Source organism: Equus przewalskii, chromosome 29 (genome assembly GCF_037783145.1).
Source record: "Equus przewalskii isolate Varuska chromosome 29, EquPr2, whole genome shotgun sequence".
Classification (NCBI taxonomy): Eukaryota; Metazoa; Chordata; class Mammalia; order Perissodactyla; family Equidae; genus Equus; species Equus przewalskii.
The window spans coordinates 20917946-20941125 of record NC_091859.1 but is presented as its reverse complement, the minus strand read 5'-3'; the positions used below and the strand labels follow the sequence as shown (position 1 = coordinate 20941125).

Genomic DNA, 23180 nt, shown 5'->3' with positions numbered 1-23180 from the left:
CTTCTTCTATAAAGAACTGAATTATCTGTCACTTAACTTTAATGCCATTTAACATTTAAAAAAATCAACAAACAATTCAAGAGAGGGACCCAAAAAAGGAAAAACTAAATAAAACACACAGACATTTTTGGAGTGAGTACCAGTTAGAAAAAAATGAATTTAGGAATATAAATAGATTTGTTGAGCAACTTCTTTGCCCACATTTTTGTAGTATTAGAACAGATTGCTTCAAAATAGCCAATCCTGGCTATAGACAGCGCCTAAGAGTAAAAAACAGTTACTGTATTACTTGAAGCTAAGAAGAATTAAGAATGATTGCATTGTATTAATTATAATTTTATCATACCATATTAATTCATTTAAGCTCAAATATGTATACAAACTTAAAACTCCAAGAAAGTTACCTAAGATAAGCTTACGTACAAGCATATGGCAAACGAGGGATGGTGTAGTAACAAAAGCATTAGAACGCCAGGGTTAAGAATAGAAACTCTGGAGCCAGACTATAGGTTCAAATCCCAACTCTGCCTCTTTTTTTTTTTTAAAGATTTTATTTTTCCTTTTTCTCCCCAAAGCCCCAAGTACATAGTTGTGTATTTTTAGTTGTGGGTCCTTCCGGTTGTGGCATGTGGGACACCACCCCAACATGGCCTGACAAGTGGTGCCATGTCCGAGCCCAGGATCTGAACCGGCGAAACCCTGGGCCACTGAAGTGGAGCACGTGAACCCAACCATTCGGCCACGGGGCAGGCCCTCTCCCTCTGCCTCTTACTCTGGCAATTTATAATCCTTCTATTCTTCAGCTGTTTCATCTAAAAATAGGAATAATAATAACACCTAGTTCAGAGGGTTCTTATGAGGACTGTATAAATATAAAGCACTTAAAACAGTCTCTGGCACACAGTAAGCACTCAATTTATACTTCAACTTTATATAATCTATGTGGAAAGAGCACAGATTTTGAAACAGACCAAAAAAGTCACCCCAACCCCATCAAAAAGAAACATCAAGCTTTAATTTTAATGTTTAGCCTTCTCTAAAGCACAAAGTTGGTGAGGTGTTTAAAAATAAATCTTGGTTCCACTCAACAAAATATTTAATACTTTAAAAAGACATTATGTTAGCTGTTAGAATAAAAACAAACACCAAAACACCAACAACAGCAACACAGCTGCATAGTACTTAACTAAGCATTTTACACGCATCATCTCAGCTAAGGTTCACAACAAACTCTAAAAGGTATTACCATCATCATCATTACTATCGTTATTCTCATTTCACAGATAAGGAAACAGATTCACTCAGCTAGAGAAAGCAGGACAGGTCTGACTCCAAAACCAGCACTCTGAAACATTACACTATACCACCTAAAATTACAAACAGTCCCTCCTGTGTCTAGATAGCAAGACACCAACAAAGCTTACCTATAGTGTAGTACAGAGACACCAAGCAAATTAATAAGTACAGGAATGCACTGGTTGCTATGGAAACAAAGGAGCAGCAGCTAACCTAGACCAATACTTTTAGGGAATCTTTCAGTTTGGAAAAACGAGGAAGTGTGAGAATTTGCTGGACTGGTAGCAATTTGCTTGCTATCAATTTGAGAGACCAGGAAGATGAGTCAATGCCTCCTGTTTAAGCTATGTTTAATCTCTTTTGAGAAAAATATACGAAAATTTATAATATGAGGAGGAATTATGTTTCTTATCTCTCTACGAGACATAAAATCTCTAATGGCATAAATGGTTAATCTTTTTATCACCCATAATGTATCTTCAAACATTGCCTTGAACAATCGCCTTGTATTTTCAAACTGAACAGTGAACCCCACCCTGCTCTGCCCCCAGAGTGGCAAAAGAGGAAGAATGCTAGTTTGTTTGGGCTGACCTTTTGAAAAGTTTACATACCTTAAGAAAAAACACATGTTTTTAAGGCACTAGAACCCTTTCTTCAAATGAACTCCAGTGGGGAAGAAAAATAAATAAGATGGATCAAAGTGGAGTTAGTCTAATTCAAGGGTCGTCAAACTTTCTCTGTAAAAGGCCAGATAGTAAATATTTTAGGCTTTGCAGGCCATATGGTCTCTGTCACAACTAACCAACACTGCTGCTGTAGCCTGAAAGCAGCCACAGACAATACATAAACCAATGAGTGTGGTTATGTTCCAAGAAAACTTTACTCACAGAAATACTGAACTTCTTATACTTTTCATGTATCACACAATACCATTCTTTTGATATTTTCTCCAACCATTTAAAAATGTAAAAACCAGGCCAGCCCCGTGGCAAAGTGGTCAAAGTTTTGCGTGTTCCACTTTGGCAGCCTGGGGTTTGCGCGTTTGGATTCCTGGTATGGACCTACACCACTCATCAGCCATGCTGTGGAGGCATCCCACATACAGAGTAGAGGAAGACTGGCACAGAAGTTAGCTCAGGGCTAATCTTTCTCCCTCAAGAAAAAAAAAAAGAGGAGGGTTGGCAACGGATGTTAGCTCAGGGAAAAAATAATAAAAATTAAAAAATTAAAACATAAAAACCATTCTTTCCTCACCAGTCATATAAAAATAGGCACAGAGTGGGACAAATCTGGCCCACTGCTGACTCCTGTTCTAATTAAAGACTCAATTGAGATCATGAGGCACACTCTTGACTGCTAACTGTTCTCTGGGAAGAGGCTCGGCGGGTGGATGGATGGGGTCAAACTTCTTTTTATTTAAATTGTAATGCCTTTTCTTACTGCATACGTAGCTGATGCTGTGTCAGCACTGACCCCAATGCCCCTTCCTTTTCCAGTTTATGTCACAGCTCACAAAGTAACAAAATGGAATATCTGTAACATTGATTCTCTTGTAAGTGATTAAACAGAAGAGAAACAACGAATACTCTGTTCTCCGTATGTTTTGCACATCAACTAAGAGCATACATACTCAGTTTGGATCACCATAATCTGCAACACTTGCTATGTCATATTTCACAAAAACAGCAGCATTAATTGTTTACCTCATACACTACTGATAATGTCTAACAGTATCATTTGATACAGTAATTCTACCAGTAGCTTAATTCTGTCTCTTCTCCAAACGTAAACTTTTCACTAACTTTTTGGGTGATTTCACAAGCTTCTTGTCAGAGGTGTGACATATTCATTTGTGCTATGCAACGACAAATGATGCCTTAGTAGTTCTGTTTTCTTCATCTTCAGTGACAGAATTCATCATTTTCATCACTGTTTCACGCCCTATTTTACAGTTCTGGAAAATGGTGGCTTCCCATGACCATCACCATGCTTTGTTTCACGGCTTTATGTAACTATTTGACAAAATTTCAGGGTAGATAACCTTTGGAGACTAGAGATGAAGGTACTACAGGTATGATAAAATTTAATTCCAGTCTTCATCATATTTCATATTTGTACTTTTCTCTTCTTGGCTTTCAATGCAAATCATATCACTTTCTAACACAAACTCAGACTGTATGAACACTAAAGCTCTATTCATTATGTCTATGATAGTATTCTGAGTTGTAGCATTTATTTCACTGTTTTATTTCTACTTTCATGCTTCAATCACCTTTAAGCCAAAATAAAATTTAAAATTTAACCAATGATAACACACAAATGAAAACAAACATCCCTTGGTTAACAAACTGAACATGAGCCAAGATGAACTGACTGAGACAGACCTTGTAGCACATGAGCAATTTTGAAGAATGCAAAGGGATTTTTAATGAAATTATTTTACATTAATTTAAAAAAATGTTTTGGGATAAAATTACTATCACTTTTTCTCTGAAACTGCAACTGGCCCATGTACTATTTGATAGCTCTCAGAAAACCACATCATGACCAGTGGTGCTCAAATGTTTTTAGTCTCAAGATTCTTCAGGTTTTTAAAAATTACTGAGGATCCGAAAAAGCTTTAGCTTATGTGTATACCTAATGATATTTATCATATTAGAAATTAAAACTGAAATTAGAAATAAAAACTGAAAAAATTTAAAACATTTATTGATTTACTGCAAATAACAATAAACTATTGTTTATTACATTGCAATATTAATGTAAATAATTTTAATGAAAAAATGTATTGAGAAAAGTAGATTGTTTGACATTTTTGCAAATCTCTTTACTGTCTGGCTTAATAGTACATCTGCTTCTTCATTGAATCTGCTGGAATTTATTGTTTTGGATGAAATATATAAAGAAAGTTAGGTAAGTTCAGCATGCTCTGCTTGAGTGGCCCGGGTTCAGTTCCTGGGCACGGACCTACACCATTCATTGGTGGCCATGCTGTGGTGGTGACCTACATACAAAATAGAGGAAGACTGGAAACAGATGTTAGCTCAGATAGTTGGAAAGGGAGGAGTATTTTAATAGTCTTTTCTTACAATTGTACTATCAAAAAATAGCCATAACAAAACTTGACAAGAAATAGTTTTGAAAAGGTTAATTTTAATGTGGAATATGAAACCATACGAATAAGCTTATCATACTCTGTGCATGCACAAGAGGATGAGAGTAAAAAAGGCAAACACTGTCTTAGTATTAAAATGTGATCACCCAAATCATTTATTTTTAGTTTTTCTTTTACAGCAAGCTAAGCCTCCCTATTGTAACAGCCCTAACCACTATATTTGGAGGTTTTGGGCTATTAGGCTTATAAACTCATACAAAGAAATTTCTCTGCTTCATAGAGTGAGTATTATTATAGGTTGATGGCAGCTTTAGAAAGGTACGTTTTGGGGAGGATAGCAGAGTAGGCAGTGATAGGTAATTTGTTATAACTTTTTCCCTTGGTTCAAGCAAAATAGAACCACAAGTGTTTCAGTAAAGTTGTTTTCTTGAAGAGAAACTGTTAGCACTGGACTCAAACTATAATTTTGTAGTGTTGGAGAATGTGACTGCTGCCAAAAGAAACACGAGAAACCTCAGACACAGCATACGGGAGCTTCTCCGCAGGAAATCCTTGTGGTTCACTATTCCTGTAAATTTTAGCTGACAGAAAACACCCATCATAGCACCAGAAAGAATTTTGCTAAACGAAAGATAGCCAAGAGTCTTTGGTTGTGCTAAGATTGTTCTGATGGCTGAAACATACTTCTGCAAGAAAAATAAACAAAAACGGACAGGAAACCCCTACATTTTTGCTGAATAAGCACTTCAAGAAAATGACTCATTTATGTCCTACACCACCTGCACTTCATGCCCCCCATTAAAGATAGCAGATCTCACACTAATGGATATATAAAGTTTGAACCATTCATTTAATGTATTGTTTATTTTCTGCATGATTTATGGTCATTCTGTTGAAATGTCAGTACCATTATTGCTGGTTTGCATTTAAAAAGGAAGATTACCTAGTGTAGAAATGGAGATGATGGGTAAAATGCTTTTATTATTAGGTTCTCTCTTCTAAACTGCTTTAAACCCTTACAGATAGAACAAGTTGTAACTCTTCAAGTTCTAGCTTAGAGAGGGAAGAATAGGCCAAACAAGGTAGAATTAGGCAACTCATTCAATAATAAATACTAACTGAACATCTTCTACATGCCAAGCAATATTGAGGCACAGGGGAGAAAAAAAATCAAAACAGGTGACATCCTTGCTAAAAAGTTTCATTCTGTGATACTTCTCATAAGACCATGGTATACCTGGTTTTCAAAAGTATCAAGGAAAATACTGAGTAGTCTGATACTTTCCAAGTAGGCTGCTATGTTTCAGGAAAATTCTCTCTTGGTCTCAGCTTAAGTACAAAATAAGAATGCTATGCGGCTCTTAAACTTGTTCAGGTGGTAAAACAAACCTCATGACGTTGTTGCAGAAATAAGATAAAAAAGTGGTATGTTTAGGGGCCGGCCCGGTGGCGCAGCAGTTAAGTTCGCATGTTCTGGTTCGGATCCCGGGTGTGGACGTGGCACTGCTCGGCACGCCATGCTGTGGTAGGCCTCCCACATATAAAGTAGAGGAAGATGGGCATGGATGTTAGCTCAGGGCCAGTCTTCCTCAATAAAAAGAGGAGGATTGGCAGCAGATGTTAGCTCAGGGCTGATCTTCCTCAAAAAAAAAAAAAAGCGGTATGTTAAAATACAGACTATTGTGCTGAATCAAATGACACCTTTACCCTATGCAATCAGCCAAATCCAGAATATGGAAATTCTACAGATCAAATCACCCAGCTTCTTCAACTAATAAATGATATAATAAAGGTGGAAGAGGTGGAGAAAACTGCTAAAGACTAAAGGGACATATTACCCAAATGTGATGTATGGACTTTGTTTGAATCCTGGTTTGAACAACTATAAGACATTTTCGAGATACTCAAGGAAACCCAAACACAGACTAGGTATTAGACGATATTAGAGAATTACTATTAATTTTATTAGATAATTATTTGAAGTTAGCATTTTTTTTAAAAAAGAGGGTATTTGTCTGTTAGAGATGCACACTAAAGAATTTACAGGTGAAATTAGGTAATATCTGGGATTTACTTTGAAATACTCCAAGAAAAAGGGTGGGAGTGGGAGAGGAATAGATGAGACAGTTTGGCAAAATGTTAACAGCTGCTGAGGCTGAAGCTGGGTGATGGGTACATGGAGCTTTCACTGTATTATTCTCTCTTTCTATGTATAACTTTTAAAGTACATTATAAAAGTTTAAAGAAATCAGATGCTAGATTTTCCTAAAATCTAGTAATAAAAGATTTAAGAAAATAATATGGCAGAAAATGCAAAATTGAGAAAATTCAACTTATTTTAATCTGGGAAAAAGACAGGTTTATTGAACTTAAGAACACTCAAATCTTTACAAACTTCCATGTAACGATAGTAGTACTTTAAATATCTACTGAAAGAGAATATGACAAAAAGAAAATGTTCATTTAGTAACATCTTTCAATGAATTTGTGAGTTAATCACACAAGTATAGTATATATAGTAGGCGCTCAATAAATACTAGTTGGTTAGTGATAAATGGACAAACGATGACTGCTATGTAACTTTCCCTTTCTTCAACTAGTATAACGTGCACACGATCTTTTATGTATCCATAAAAATATTCAGATAATCCTGGGCAAATATTTGGACTTGCAAACTTCCTGCAATAATGCCCAGGCCACTCAATACTCCTATTAAGGACAACAAATGTCAAAGGTACCCTGTAGCAACAAGATTTCAAGTTACCAGTCTCACTGGCAGTACAAATAAATGGCTAATTACCTATTAACGTCAATTATTCATATTTAATTTCTACAAACTAATGTAGTTTGTGGAATAAGCAATTTTCAATTATGTGATTGTTGGAGCCATGTTTTTAAAATACTGTTAAGCAAGATAATTAAAAACAAAAACAACATTACGCTCCTATAGAGGAGTAGTTCTCAATCAAAATAGATTTTGTCCCATCTCCCCACTCTGACATTTGGCAATGTCTGAAGACATTTCTGGTTGTTATAACTGAGGAGCGGAGGGACTGGCAACCAATAGGTAGAGGTCATGGATGATACTCAACATCCTACAATGCGCAGAACAAGCCCCACAGTTATCCAGCTCAAACTGTCAATAGTGCTGAGGTTGAGAAACGCTGTTTTAGGGTATATGGAATCATATATTGAAAAAAATTCACAAAAAATAAGTAGCCCAGTAGCTGCTTTCATTCTTTACATTTTATTTTGGGAGAATAATGGATTCAAAAAGCAAAAACAAAAATGGAAAATTAGTTATTTTTCCATAACTTGCAATCTAAAAACTTAACGGGCTTTCTAAGATTGAAATCAGTTACCTTCAAAATAACTGCAGCAGAGTTTATGCATTAAAATTTTAACCAGCCATCAATATTATATAAAACCAAAATAATTACAGCACTTGCTTACATTTGAAGATTATTTTCAAATGAACTTCATGCTCATCTAACTGAACTTGTTTTCCTAAAACAATTTCCTTATTAAAAAATTTCTGTTGGGGCCTCAATATAAGAAAAGAAACATACATCTGACTAACTGGGACACATACGAAAACTAGGAAAGGAAGATATCTAAATAAATTTAGCTTCTTCCACAAATGGCATCTTACTGAGTGATTTCCTTTTAGTTACTGGCACACTTCTGTCAATGCTATAGGCCCACATCCAAGCACCAGCATAAGGCTAAGAAAAAGCCAGCAGAATCCTAGATGCTCTTTTCACACTAACCCTGGTGCACCCTCTGGACTCTCTCCTTCTCTTTCCCAGAAGAGCTCCTGTAAGAGCTGTATACCCTTTTAGAAAAGCAATCTGTAGTCTGCAACAACTACTGCCCAAATTCTCATTCTGGTTCCTCACAGACTATCTGCTCTGTCTTCCTGATGCCAATCAGTGAGTGGTAACAGCATTCCACCAGAAAAATCATTTTGGTAGAAAAGGGGAAAGTCAAATGGCAATCATCATTTGTCCATTTATCACTAACCAAATAGTGTTTATTGAGCACCTACAATATATATTTTTAAAATAAAAAATTAAAACAGTACAAAAAGATATAAAATGCAAAATTACTTTCTTTATCCTACCCCTGACCCCTACTCCCTCTGCCAAAATGTAATGAACATTCTTTAGTTTGCGAATCTTTCCCCCTAAATTTAGTATCTGTTTATGACTGAAAGTGGTTGGCAGTGGAGAGGCCAAGAGGACTTCTAGGTTTCTGGTTTGAACAATTAGGTGGTGCTACTTACTGAAAGAGAAAATATTGGCAGAGCAACAAGTCTGAAGAGGGAGGCAAAGAGAGATGCCTGTGAGATATTCAAATGTGAATAACTTAGACCTAAAATATATGGTGATCTGGAGAGTGGCCTAATCTGAATGTATAGATTTGAGTTTTTAGCAAAGAGGTATGATGGCAAACTAGTATGGTAGCATATAGGTATAGAAACATACGGAGTAGATGAGAGCAGCTAGAGATAACAAATAGTGTGAGAAAACAAGAGAGCCCTAAGAGAGATCAATAAATATTCATTCATTCATTTTTTTTTTTGGTGAGGAAGATTGGCCCTGAGCTAACATCTGTTGCTAATCTACCTCTTTTTGCTTGAGGAAGACTGTCCCTGAGCTAACATCCATGCCAATTTTCCTCTATTTTGTATGTGACATGCTGCCGTGGCACAGCTTGATGAGTGGTGTACAGGGCCAAACCCACGAACCCTGGGCTGCTGAAGAGGAGTGAGTGAACTTAACCACTATGACAGTGGGCTGGCCCCTGAGAGATCAATATTTTAGAAAAGAGTAGAACCTTTGCTGGAAAATAGTAAGAGTAACAACAAAAATAGTAAGCATTTCTTGAGGTGCTTATATGTTAGGCATTAAGCATATTTTCTAATACCTTACTTACTTCTAACAACAAACTTCTAAACAGGTCTTAATACTATTACTCCTATTTTAGAAGGAAATTGGGGCATATGGAGGTTAAATAACTTGTCCAAGGTCACTCAGTAGAATGTGAAGCTAACTAGCCTGAGTCTAAAACCTACACCCTTAACCATGACACAAAGTAGCCTCTTTAAGGGAAAAGCAGATCTAGAAGGAATAACCAAGTTTTCTCTCTCAAGTTCGTCTTATTATTTTAAAATATAGGTTATATCATTTGGGTGTGGTGAGGCCAACAGATCAGTTCAACTGGCACTGAAAGACTGTTGATTATACTCAGATTCCAAGGGAAGGGGGCAATCCATGCCCCGGGGGCCGGCAGAGCACAGAGGCAGCACAAGGAGGGAGAGAAAGAGGAGAAATGATGAGCAAGAGCCTTTACTGTGGTTTTTGTGTGAAGGAATGGGCAAGGCAAGGTAAACAGGCTTAAGATTGGCTAGTCTGAATAAATTGAGTAGGTTCTGGAGCATAGGGGCTGTCCTTAGTAGCGTCTGGCACCTGACTTTGGGAGGATTAGGGCAGGTAAATACTGGCCAGGTGAGAAATGCACATCCAGGTGAGTAGTTTACTATCTCTTAGGAATTGGCTGACCCTGGGAGGGGCAGTCACTCCAGGATCAGCAAGGCCCCAAGATGATAAATGCATCAGAATATAGAAAGTAAAAGACATGGTTAATATACTTATATATCAGATCGTATATTCTGTAAGGTCCAAAATGCTGACCCTGCATGGTGTAATTTTTAATTCAATCACATTAAAAAAAATCTTTTCTCTCTTCAGGTTGTTCTCATCTCAAATGATTCCTCTTTCACTGGCGGCTTGAAGTTTCATAGAACTACACTCTCTTCAATCTGGAAACACAAATCTGGATTTTTTTTTTTTCCTGTGAATATATTTTGGAGTGGTTCAACTCCTCCAAACCTTCACAGAACTAGTGTTCCTATGATCTACAGACTCAACGATTTTTCTGTTTCTTCATCCTTAAGAGAGTTCTATATTTATTAGCTGAGTTAAAGTAGCAATTGGGAATAATTCTGGCAGAAACCAGAGGGAAATTTTCAGGTATAAATTCAAAGAAAAATAGTCAAAAGGCAGTAGATTACCAATCTACTAGTCTAGTAGTCACCAAGGCTAATAGAGCCATAGCAGGCCCCAAATGAACAAGATCACACACACAAAGTATTCCAGTGCTGCACTTTCCCACAGGCTATGGGGCCATAAGTAGTGGGTGTCTGGATATGGCCCTTGACCTGCTTCGTGTGCCCATTTCTTAGGTTACAGCAGTGATTACCTCTGGTTTGGAGATGTCAGTGAAGCCTGCTAACTCTGTTTGAGTCTACCCAGATGTACCTTTTCCTCACAGAAGGATGGTCCGTATAGGTTCCCAACTGCTTGGCCGATTCCGTCCCCGCCAATTCCTCCCCAAACGACAGCAGCACCAAACATTTTACTGAGTATCCACACGTGCCAGGCACTGTTCTAAGCAGCTTTATGTGCGAACTCACCTCATCTTTACAGTAACCTAATGAGGCAGAGGTCATATAAGACAAGAGGAATCTAAGGAATAGAGAGACCAAGTAACTTAGCCAAGGTCACAGACAGTAAATTACAGAGCTAGGATTTGAACCTAGTCAGCCTGACAGAGCTGAAGCTGGTATTTTACTCCAGTACATTGTGAATAACTTAGAGTAAATAAAGTCATTAACTTGGTCTAATATAGTATTTTGTATAGTTTGTGTATTTTTTTAACCAGAAACTGGATTTGTAATTTTAAAATTTATTTAACAGATTAAGTTAGAAAATTCAAAATAGGTCAGCCTAAGTCTTCTGATAATATGTGCATTTATTCCTAATCATTTCTGTTTCAGATGAGCGATAATTCATATATATTTGCCTCAGATTACACAAGCCTAGAAAGAGGCTGTAAAGAATCTTGGGACTATAACAACAATAGTATTCTATTCTTACAGACTATTTTCAAGTCCGGCTCATTGGGCTTTTAAAACAACTCATGCCACTGGAGAGAAAATCTAGCTAATATGTGACAAAACTAATTTCTTTAATTTATAATAAGCCCATATAAACGAATTAGAAAAAGATTTAAAAAAATGCAAAAACGGGCAAAAGATACAAAGAGGTAGTTCAAAGAGAAAAAAATATAAAAATGAGTGCATACAAATGAAAATATGTTAGACTTCATCCTTCACTGAACAAGCGCAAATTAAAAGAAAGATATAATTTTTATCTGGTGGTTGGCAACAATTAAGAAGTCTGATCATATTTAGTGTTGGCAAGGGTGTGAGGACACAGAGACTTCATAACACTGTTAGTGGGAGTACATCTATAAAAATATAAATGTATATATCCATTGACCGAGCAATTCCACTAGGCATCTATTCTACAGATATGACTATAAAAGTGTGCTTAAATATACATAGAGGAACACTGAGCGGGGCCGGCCCTGTGGCCGAGTGGTTAAGTTCACGGCTCCACTGCGGCGGCTCAGGATTTCGTCGGTTCAGATCCTGGGCGTAGACATGGCACCGCTCATCATGCCATGCTGAGGAGGCATCCCACGTGCCACAACTAGAAGGACCCACAACTAAAAATATACAACTGTGTACCGGGGGGCTTTGGGGAGAAAAAGGAAAAATAAAATCTTTAAAAAAAAAAAAGAATACTGATTACTATAACCATTTAAGAACCCCATTTACATTTTTAAAAGTCAAATTATACAATATTTCTGTGTCCTACACACATATATTAGCACATATGTATATATGAATCTAATTGCACTGAAATGATCTGGAAGAAAGCTGATTACAGTGGTTACTTCTGGGGAGAAACAGGGGATTAAGGGAAGGCTGATGCTTTCCCTGTATTATTAGACTTTTTGAAGTAAGAATATATTCACGTGTTATTTGTGCAGAAAAAGGTGCCCAGCAGAAGGCCTGGTAAGAAAGGTGTAGGACTGTTAGCTTAGCAAAAGAACAGAATGATCATGTACACTTTTCTATATCAAAACTAATGATCTACTCAACTACTACAGTTTCTTTATTTAAAACGTCAGACTGTATCAAAGCCGTATTATTAGGCCTGGAAAAATGCTAACTAATGTCAGATGTCAGATGTTATTTGATCTCTGCAAGTCTATATTAAAACACAAAAAGCAACAGGAAAATGCAGTCAGCTACTGACAGAAGGCAGTAGGAGGCAGGAAGCATTGGCACAGACACCTGAAGCCGTGAAATGTAAAGGACCTTCGTTAATGAAGACTTCACACCTACATAAATCTGTGCTTACCTAGAAGCCTTTGATTTCCATCCCCTTCTTAAAAGAATTTACGAAATCACTTACAGGTAATTTTTATTTAAAAATTTGTATCAATTTTTAATTTCTTCAGGAAAAAAGTACCATAATGAAAGTTATATATTTTTAAAAGTTTCTACCATGTCAATAGAACCTCTAAAATATCTTTTATCCAAAACAAAATCTTTAAAGAAAGAGATATCGTAGTTATAAGGATTTGATGGAGACTGTCTGGGAACAATTATTTATCAGCTATTTAAAATATTTTAAAAATCTTTTATCTTTGAATATAGCTTAAAGCTATAGGTCTAAATATGATTATCCCATACAGAACAGCAATTTTTCTTGGAAAATATGATTGAAAAGAATGAACTCCCATTGTCAATTGCTATGATTTCCTTATTTTTTTTCCACGCTAACTACAGAACACCATAAAATAAGCTGATGAGGAAGACTGTCATTACTAAATTACACAAGGTAGCTATTTTCTCTATTTTTAATGAAGAAGCCTTTGGTATATATAGAGCTAAAACTTTTACAATTAACAAAACCCTACAAAGGAAAATAAACTTCCCCATTACTATTCATTATATTGCCAATATACTATAGAATTTTCACATATCTTTAATCAGTCCACAATCAGAATGTATAATCTGAAAATAACTACTTATTGCCATCCTACCCCACCCTAAACCTTGGACAATATCATAAAATAGTATCTTGCAAAAATAAAGATACTATAAAATAATAGGAAACACTTTTTGGAGTTTACACATTTTAACATAACTTCTAAATTACTATTCCAAAAGCCCCAAAGCCAAGTGTTAATTTAATTGTTCCTCAGTATCAGCAAAAGAAAATCTAATCAAAGAATTCAAAAAGATTAAGCAAGCTGAAAAGGGTTATAAAAATTGGTCCAACTAATTAAACTACTCACAGACAGCATAGTTCTAATTTCTCCAGTTGACCTAGATGAAAGATTTACTGCCTCTTGAGCATATTCTTTTGATCCACACACTTCTTTCTTTGATGGTTCCCACTTGTTTCTCCAGGAGAACTACACTACAAAATGGCCACTGAACTGGAGGGCGTGTCTTCATCATTACTAAGCATTTTCCTATGAGAAGCAGCTCTTTGAAAAAACCTGACCATAATTTCTTCAGTGCCACTGTATTACTCGGTAATTGCAGAAGAAGTAATAAGGAGAGTGGGGTTTTTAAAATATCTTTAAAGGATATTACTTAATATTTGTGCTTACTTAAAAGTTTATTTAAACCAGCAGCAGGTAAATTTTTCTGGTTGTAGGTTTCCAATATTTTCCAAACGAAATGCATCCTATCCAATTAATCTTACATGAAACATTATAAACAAGAAAAAGTTTTAAAAAGGGCAACTTTAAATTTTTTCTATACAATAGTACAAATGTACTTAAGTACAATAGTATCTTATGCAAAGGGAGAAGTGCAAAGGGAGAAAACTGACACACACAGCTTATACACACAACTGACTAAAAAAGCAACAGTGACTTGGTCTCAACTAAGGCAAGAAGATAGCAATGGCGGGGTGAGCTCTCCCTGGGTCTGATGCTACCCTTAATATCATTCAATATATGGGTAATCAACTGGCATATATCGGGCACTTACTGAATGTAGAGCAGAAGCAAGGTAAGGAAGTAAAACTATCATTTTCAATTGCTTTAGGAAAAATTAGAGCCAGGTCAAACACTGGCAAAATGGTGGGTGTGAGAAGAGCACGCAATAAACATTAAAATGAGGTTTGGATATTATTGGATCACACCCAACCTTATTTTCTGTTTTCCTTATCCCAAATAATAATAATAACAAAAGTGGAGACAGAATTTGTGGTTCTATTAAGAGACAAAGGGGAGATCTTTCAGAATGATTCATTATTCCCTTTCATCAGAAAGGGGCAATTAGTAAGGAAAAGAAAAACAACAAGAACAAGGCAAGGTACATACTGAAGTAGAACATCCACTTTAATAAAGGTACTAAAGAGATATGGTTGTGGATTAATCAGCAAAATCCCAACAATAAGATACAGGTGGCCAGATTGTCAGCTAAATAATTACAACATGGATTTAAAAATAAAGGATGTCCTTAAATATATTATTTCAAATAAGACTAATGGCATTTTGATCTGCTGTAGTGGGAATAAAAAGTGTCAGCAGATAATCAGCAGTACTTTAAAAATCCGGAGGCACCGAAGTCAGTGCACTGTCTAACACTGTGCCCCTGTGGAGTACATTGGCTTTGGGCCTTTTCTCCGAAATCCTTAAGGCATGATTTACTTCTGGGAACTCAGGGAACACCTGGTACAGAACCAGGAAAACTAAATTGAGCTAGGGTTTCTGATCTAAAAAGAGACTGGAAATGAGCAGAATCTCTTCCTGTATCTCCTAATTAACCTAAGCCTCTAAGGCCCTACTCTCATTTATTCAACCTACCAGATTCAGGAAAAATGTAATAAGAAAGAACGATTTGGTATATAACTCCTTCCTATAACAAATGAAAGCAAACTTTAGAGAAATTAAATAATTCATTCAAGATATCACTGCTAATTAATGTCAGTCCCTCTATTACTCATCTAGCCTTCTTTCCACATGCTTTTAAAAAATGAAAGTCTTTAGTATAACTACATAAAATACCAAGATAACCATAAAAAATAATTTAAGCACTGTATCATGGCCTGAGACAAAGGAACTTGCATTTTAATAAATACAATACAATACCTAAGAGAGACCTACATACTACCTTCTGGAATGTTTACATTAAAAAAAAAAAACCTTAAAATCTATATTGGAACTCTGAGAATATGTGAAGAAGCCAAAATGGAAGAAACAACATGCCCCAAACAGAAAAAAGCAAAGACTTGTTCCCAATAAAAATTTTTATAATTCATGCTAAACAAATTTATTCTTGCCTATCGGGTGACAAAGTAGCTTTGGAATTAATGGTCAATCTTATATCAGTAGGCTCCTGATTGAATAACTCCATTAACAAATACTCTTTCCACCATTACAAATAGTGATAAAAGCATGAATTTTGCTATGCTTCCAATCTCAGCTACTATTCAGAAGTAGATCATTTTATATAATACAACTGTAGAACTTTATGTACCATAGGAAGCTGAAAATACATTTTAAAGAAAAATAATAATGATATAAAAATACCTTAAATTTTATATGCATAATAAATTTCAGACAGCAAGCTCCATTATCAAAGTAGTAAATACTGTCAAGGTATACATTCACAGACAAAACCAATTTCCTTCCATTAATCAAATCAATAATGCAGGAAGAAAAGAATTTACAAATGATACCTAATAAAGAATGCCTTAATGTTCTTTACAGAAATATAACAACCTTAAAAAATATAAAGAAAATACATCCTCTCAAGCAGGAGAGTATTTGTTTTTTTTTAACTTTCTTTCAAATGTGGGAGATTGTGTGAGGGCCATCTCACATTCATTTGATTGATTTAGTGCTGGGGGTAGCAGGGAGCAAACCCTGAACATAGTCCCAACAAAGGGTTAATATGTAATAACTTACTGAGAAGGACGAAGGATGAAGGAGTGAAAGAGATCAAGATAACATGGGCAAAAACTAGCTTTCCCAGTCATGAATAAAGAAAAAGAGAAAGAATTTCAACAAATACCAAAAGGAGTTCAACTATAGAAAATAAGGTTACCATGGACAGAGATCTGAGAGTGTAAAAGGCACCTTGAGTACAACATTGTTCCTATGACGAAGTTACAAAGAAATGGTTTAGACGCACTACAAATAATGCAAAGAGGTAGAAATACTAGTTCTTCAGACAAAAAGTTCTTATTTTCAAGTACTCGTCCCTCTAGGAATAGCAGGACTCAAGACAGGACGAATGACTCAAAGTTTCTGCAACTAATTTACAACGAAAAAATCTGACAGCCATGAAAGAGCAACATGAGAACTTTAACACCTGTTTAAGCTGACTAAAGAATTCTTACTCTCAAAATATCTTAATTAGAGACTACAATAACAGAGGAAAGTGACAATATTGGTATTTCAGCATTTATTTTGCTTAATACCCATGTTAGATGTGGTGTCCATGATTTTCTGAACTTTGTCCTGATGCTGTTCAACCTGAGGTCCAAGTCTGAGGTGTGCTGTCTTTCCCACTTCAGTCTCTTGGGGTAGTCAGGTCCAAGATAACGGAATTAATTCTAAGGTATATGGGGAATCCAGCCCTGATGAGATGAAGGTGGTCAGATGCTGGGGAGAGGAGTAAGAATTGGGCCTGGGAACCTCACTCTTCCTTCCTTTTCTTAATTCCTCTACTATATCATCTTTCAGTGCACCCCTGGTCCTCCCAGACTAGGAGGACTTGAAGATGATCTCTGGAAGGAGAATACAAAAGACCAAAATTAGACAATAATAAAACTTACTAATAATTTGGAAATCAGAAAATTGATATGAAAACAAGATACTTCAAGGTTTTTTTTGAGGAAGATTAGCCATGTGCTAACAGCTGCCACCAATCCTCCTCTTTTTGCTGAGGAAGACTGGCCCTGAGCTAACATCCATGCCCATTTTCCTTTACGTTACATGTGGGACACCTGCCACAGCATGGCGTGCCAAGCAGTGCATAGGTCTGCAACCAGGATCCAAACCAGTGAACCCCGGGCTGCTGAAGTGGAATGTGTGAACTTAACCGCTGTGCCATGGGGCCGGCCCCAAATACTTCAAGAGTTTTAAACAAGGAAAGGATGTGGTTGGAATACTTTCCAAAAACTTTGCTTGATTTAAAATTTTTAATTTTAATGCAGCACATGACTCTCTAAGTCTTAAGATATAAGCAAGTCTGATTTCTGACTCTGAAAATCATTAAAATGACAGTATTACACTGAATTTACCCACAATATCCCAGTTAATTTTTCTTGGGGAGGAGCAGTTAGGTCTCATAATGGATATAGTGGACTGGTTTGTTCAACCTCCATTCCACCTTCCTTCCTTCTATTGTGTTTCCTTCTTGGGTTAAAGAGATGGGAAAGCTGAGGCCAGCAGAGGGGGTGTAGTGGTTAAGTTCATGTGCTCTGCTTCAGTGGCCTGGGGTTCATGGGTTCAGATTCCAGGCACAGACCTCCACACCACTCATCAAGCCATGCTGTGGTGGCGGCCACATACAAAACAGAGGAAGATGGACATGGATGTTAGCTCAGGGCCAATCCCTCTCAAGCAAAAAGGGAAAGATTGGCAACAGATGTTAGCTCAGGACCAATCTTCCTCACCAAAAAAAAAAAAAAAGAGAGAGAGAGAGAGAGAGAGACAGGAAAGCTAAATGTGACAATTCCTAAATTATCTTGGAGCTACCGTTCTAGATATAAATTAGGGTTCCCCCAATTAGGTACACTTGTGAGAAATTTGGAAGGTGGGAAGGAAGCAGAGGTCCACTTCTTGCTGCCTTACTTTTATTTTGTTTTGCTATTAAACAAAGCTGTGGAGGCAAAACGTTTCTCAAGCAGTATTCCAATATGTATTCTCCAGCTTCCTCGCAATGCAAAGGAAGTTGTGGTAGAGACAATAGATAGACTCTGAGTTCTAGTATCATTGTTCCAGCTTTGCAGGTTATGGAGAGGCAGACGTGGCGATGGCTTCCTGATTCTTGGACTGTAGCTATGATCGTAATCATGTGGTTCTTGGCTTTATGAGTTTAACAACCTTGACAGAACTTGATCCTCTAGCCCTTCCAACAATACTTTACCCACTAATTCCCTGTATTAAATCTTTCTCTATTTATAGTAGTAGATAGAGGGGTTTCTGTTTTCTGTACTAAGATCTATGGCTAATATAGTCCTCGTTATCTAGAAGTAGGGCTGACTTAACAGAACCTAAAATACATTGTACTGGCTTAGCAGTTGAGCTATGAATGGCAAGGAAATATACTGCAGGCAAAAAAAGCTGACTCACTATACTCAAATGGCAAAACATTTGATAAACTATTGCCATTGCATTGTAATACCGTGGAAGACAGGCCACATGCCCAAGAAGCTTTCAACTCTGCAAGAGAAGGATTTCTCTGCCCGTGGCCTGAGATTAAGATGACTGAAAGTGGTGATGGGGAGGGAGGGGGGCGAGGGGATGTCGGGGAGGGGTTCTCATGGCTGGAAAAGCCAAAAGGCAGGAAATAAGATGGTGACCTCAAGTCTTCCCCCAAGATCCTCCCCAAAATAATGGGAACCAGCCCAGCTGCTAAGATCTGATTAAAGGTGATACCTTTCCACCCAAGCCTCTCTTGTAGATGATCAGGGTTGTTGCCATTAAATTGAACGAGAGGAAGAAAAGATCCAAAACAGAATCAGAAAAAAATCTGCTGACTTCAAATTTAAGAACTATGTCTAAATGGGCTCTTTAGCTGCGGTTAATTGTGTATGAAACTGTCTAGAAGCAAACAGACTGGAAACCTACTACATTTCAGGAAACTATACTGCCAAAGAAACCAAAATCCTGCAAAATCTTGTAATTATTCAACCTCTAAAGCAACTCTTAGGCCCACAGACCTGCACCAGCAGGAATCAAACTGTGAAAGGTGTGCAGTTCCGAACAAGAATACACTTTAACACTCATTCCATATGAGGCTATGGAATACTAAGAGACAAGGAACAGGTTCTCAGAGGGCAAAAACAGAGGCCATAGGTGATAATGGACAAGAGTTAATCCTAGAGAACAGAACAGGGGCAGCAAAATAGGTTAACTGAAAAATCTTCTTACAGGAACTTTGCAAGAAACAGATGGCACACTCAAAAGGGGTAACTGAAAAGAGTTTAATGAAATGACCACTTATTTACAAAGCTGTAAGTAGAGTCAGGGCAACCAATAGGGGACAGCGAAACCCCCAGGTACTAGAAACAGCAGGAAGTTATTACCGTCCATAGGCTAAAGGGCAGGGTCACTGAAGCGCTGGAAGAGATGGAAGCTAAAGGAGTCCCCAACAAGAGTTGTGGCTTTAGGTACAGGGACACAATCATTACCAAATGGTAGCCCTGGAGGGAGGGAACTATGAGGATGAATACCTCTCCAGTGCTCTCTCTTCTACCCTTGCACTATAGACTGAATGTTTGTGTCCTCCCAAAACTCATATGTTGAAATCTAATCCTCAATGTAATAGTACTTGGAGGCCGGGCCTTTGAGGTATCTAGGTCATACTGTTAGACCTCTCAAGAACGGAATTAATGCCCTTATAAAAGAGATCCCAGGGAGCTCCCTCGCCCTTTCTGCCATGTGAGAACACAGCAGAAAGACAGCCATCTATGAACCAAGAATCGAGTTATCACCAGAACTTGACCATGCTGGCACCCTGATCTTGGATTTCCCAGCCTTCAGAACTGTGAGATATAAATTTTTGTTGTTTATAAGCCACCTGGTATGGTATTTTTATTACAGCAGCCTGAATAGACTAAGATACCTCTCATTTAAAAGGGCCTTCTCACTGGCTGGACCAAAATGAAATCATAGGACAAGGGAATACAGGTGATGCATTCCATAATAGGGTGAAATTACGGGTCTGGAGGGGCACTTGGAGAAAAATCATCACCTACAATAATATCGATCCCTGACCCATACACCTGGGTATTAAATAAATCATGGTTAAAGAAGAAATAAAAAAGGAAATTACAAACCTGTGAGACAAACTACATTTCAAAACTCATGAGATACAGCCAATGTAGTACTCATAGGGAAATTTATAACCCCACAAATTATTTTTAGTACTTAGTCTTTAATTCAAGAAGCTAGAGAAAAAAAAAAAACAGCCAATAAACACAAAGAAAGTAGAAGGAAATGGATAAAAGTAGAAAATTAAAAAAAAAATTAATCAGGGGCTGGCCTGGTGGTGTGGTGATTAAGTTTGCATGCTCTGCTTCAGCAGCCCAGGGTTTAAAGGTTCAGATCCTGGGTGGGGACCCAGCACCGCTTGTCAAGCCATGCTGTGGCAGCATCTCACATAAAATAGAGGAAGATTGGCAAGAGATGTTAGCTCAGGGCCAACCTTCCTCACATACACACACAAAATAATCACAAACAAACTCAGTTGAGCTGATCAAACAAAATCAATTTAACTGGTTCTTTGAAAACTCTATCTGGTAAGTCAACACTGTGGCAAATCTATGCAACATAACAAGAAAGGCCATGAACAAACATACATAATAAGATCTAGTTCGTGTTATAAATGAGACTAAAAATTAAGAAACTATTAAGAACGCTTTATACCAATAATTTTAAAAACTTAGATAAAAAGCAGTTTTCTGGAAAATTGTAATAATAGCTAACATTTACTGAATGCTTACAACACGGCAGAGACCATCTAAGTGCTTCACTTACATTAAGTCATTCAATACTCACAACTGCTGCATGAAGACAGGGATTGTTATTTCTATTTAGTATTGAGAAAACTGAAGCATAAAGTTAAGTAAACGGCTCAAAGTCACATTAACCGATAAATATTAGAGCAAGGATTTCCCATGCTGTACAGCTCCAGAGCCTATTCCTTTAATGACTATATTACACTGTCTTTCAGAATAAAAAAACTATCAAAATATCCCCTAAAATAGAAAACTGGAACTGACCAATAACCATAAAAGAAATGGAAAACAGTAAACATCCATTCCACCTACCCCCAGCAAAGGCCCAGATAGTTTAAGGGCCAATTTAGCTATTCTCTCAAGTAATAGATCACTCCTGAAGAGCAGCAGAATATGCCATCCCAAAATACGCCCCTTGGGCATATTGATTATTTTCAGCTGTAGGAACTTGAAAAGCTGCAAATGCAGGGAAAGGCTTCCCCTTATCTGCCTAAGGACAGATCTTCCAGAAGGAACTCAACTGACATAAATCCCCTCCCAAGAGTTTCATCAAGCAGGGAAAACTGACTCATCACAAGAGAGAAGGCTACAAGTGTACACACCCAGACAAACTTTGTTACAAACCATCACATCTCCCAACTGTTCTTCTAAGGGCCCATTCATCTTTTATAAAAATCACTTACTCTCCCCTAAGAGGCCTACTAATCCCTGGTCCCCTCAGTGAGATGGTATTTAAGCCTGAATTCTAAGCCACCTTGGGGAGTTGGAATTTTTCCCTGGGTATTGACAAAGATTCTTTGCTTGACTAAACTTTAGTTAGGCTCCTGAATCTCCTCCTAGGCCCATCTGTGCTCTTCCTCGCAAAATCCAGTTTTAGGAACAACCCTGCTAAGTCAGTTTAGCAAGGGCCCATCTGTGCTCTTCCTCGCAAAATCCAGTTTTAGGAACAACCCTGCTAAGTCAGTTTAGCAAGAGTCTCCCATCTTCCACATCTGATCACCCTCGATATCAGGTTCCTCATCTTCTACCATCCCCCCTGGTGATGTCTGACCACCCTGGCCTGTCTCAGGAAGAATCCTGTTAGATCAGTTTAGTAAAACTCCTCTTACCCTGATGTTACCTCTTAGTAATTAAATTCCCACTTGCCCTTCTGTATTTGCAGTTGAGCCAGGTTGTATACTGAGGTCTCTTTTCCCCCTACTGCAATGGTCCTGAATAAACTGTTTTTACTGCTTTAACTACTGTCTAGCTCTGGTTTTTCTTTAACAGCATCTCCCAGGTATACATGAGGTATACCTGTTAATAAATTTTTGTTTGTTTTTCTCTAGTTAACTTATCTTTTATTACAGGGGTCTCAGCCAAGAACTCAGAAGGGTAGGGGGAAAATTATTTTTCCTCCCCTATATTCTCAGTTTGTAAAATCAGTCCTAGAGCACAGACAGAGATGGGAAGCTGCCTGACTCATTTAGAAGGCAAACAATTAAAATGTTCATGGAGTGGAAGATTCAATATTGTAAAGACCTCAGCTCTGCCCAAATTAATCTAGAGAGTCAAAGCAATCTCAATCAAAATCTCAGTAGGTTTTTTTCCTTAACTGAAATTGACAGGCAGGTTCTGAAATTCATTTGGAAATATGAAGGGCCAAGAATAGCCAAAGCAATCTTGTAGGAAAATAGAGCTGAAGGGTTTTATCTACCAGATACTAAGACCTATTACAAAGTTACAGTAATTAAAGTAATGTGGTATTGGTACAAGCATGGACAAATGGACCAATGGAAGCGAGCATCCAGAAACAGATCCACCCACACAAGGTATCCTGATTTATGACAAAGGCAACACTGCAGTTCAACAGGGGAAAGGATGGTCTGTTCAGCAAATGCCAGGTTAAGTAGACATCCATGTGGGAAAAAAATATGTTGACTTTTACCTTGTCCCATATAAAAATAAGTTCCAGATGGATGGCAAATCTAAATGCCAATGGTAAAATAAAGCTTTTAGAGCAAATATCTTTGTGACCTTAGAGTTGGCAAATATTTCTTTAAAAGCACTAACCATAGAAGAAAAATGTTTAATTGAATTATAATAAAGTTAAGAGCTTCTGTTCATTGAAAGGCACTACTGAGAGAGGGCCATAT

At 37.3% G+C, this 23180-nt stretch overlaps 1 protein-coding gene across 15 annotated transcripts in view; it reads right to left on the bottom strand.

Moving 5' to 3' along the window:
- Positions 1-23180, bottom strand: part of VEZT (vezatin, adherens junctions transmembrane protein) — a 75317-nt gene that overhangs the window by 48413 nt on the left and 3724 nt on the right. For 2 of the 15 annotated variants that reach the window (XM_070600404.1, XM_070600406.1), the window contains exon 1: positions 13631-13764. The exons of 11 other annotated variants lie outside the window; for them this stretch is intronic. In XM_070600404.1, the coding sequence (XP_070456505.1) occupies positions 13631-13639 (9 nt within the window). In that variant the 5' untranslated portion in view covers positions 13640-13764. Of the gene's footprint in view, positions 1-13630; positions 13772-23180 lie in introns of those variants that run through there. 2 more of the 15 variants (XM_070600407.1, XM_070600401.1) reach the window with 2 other exon arrangements.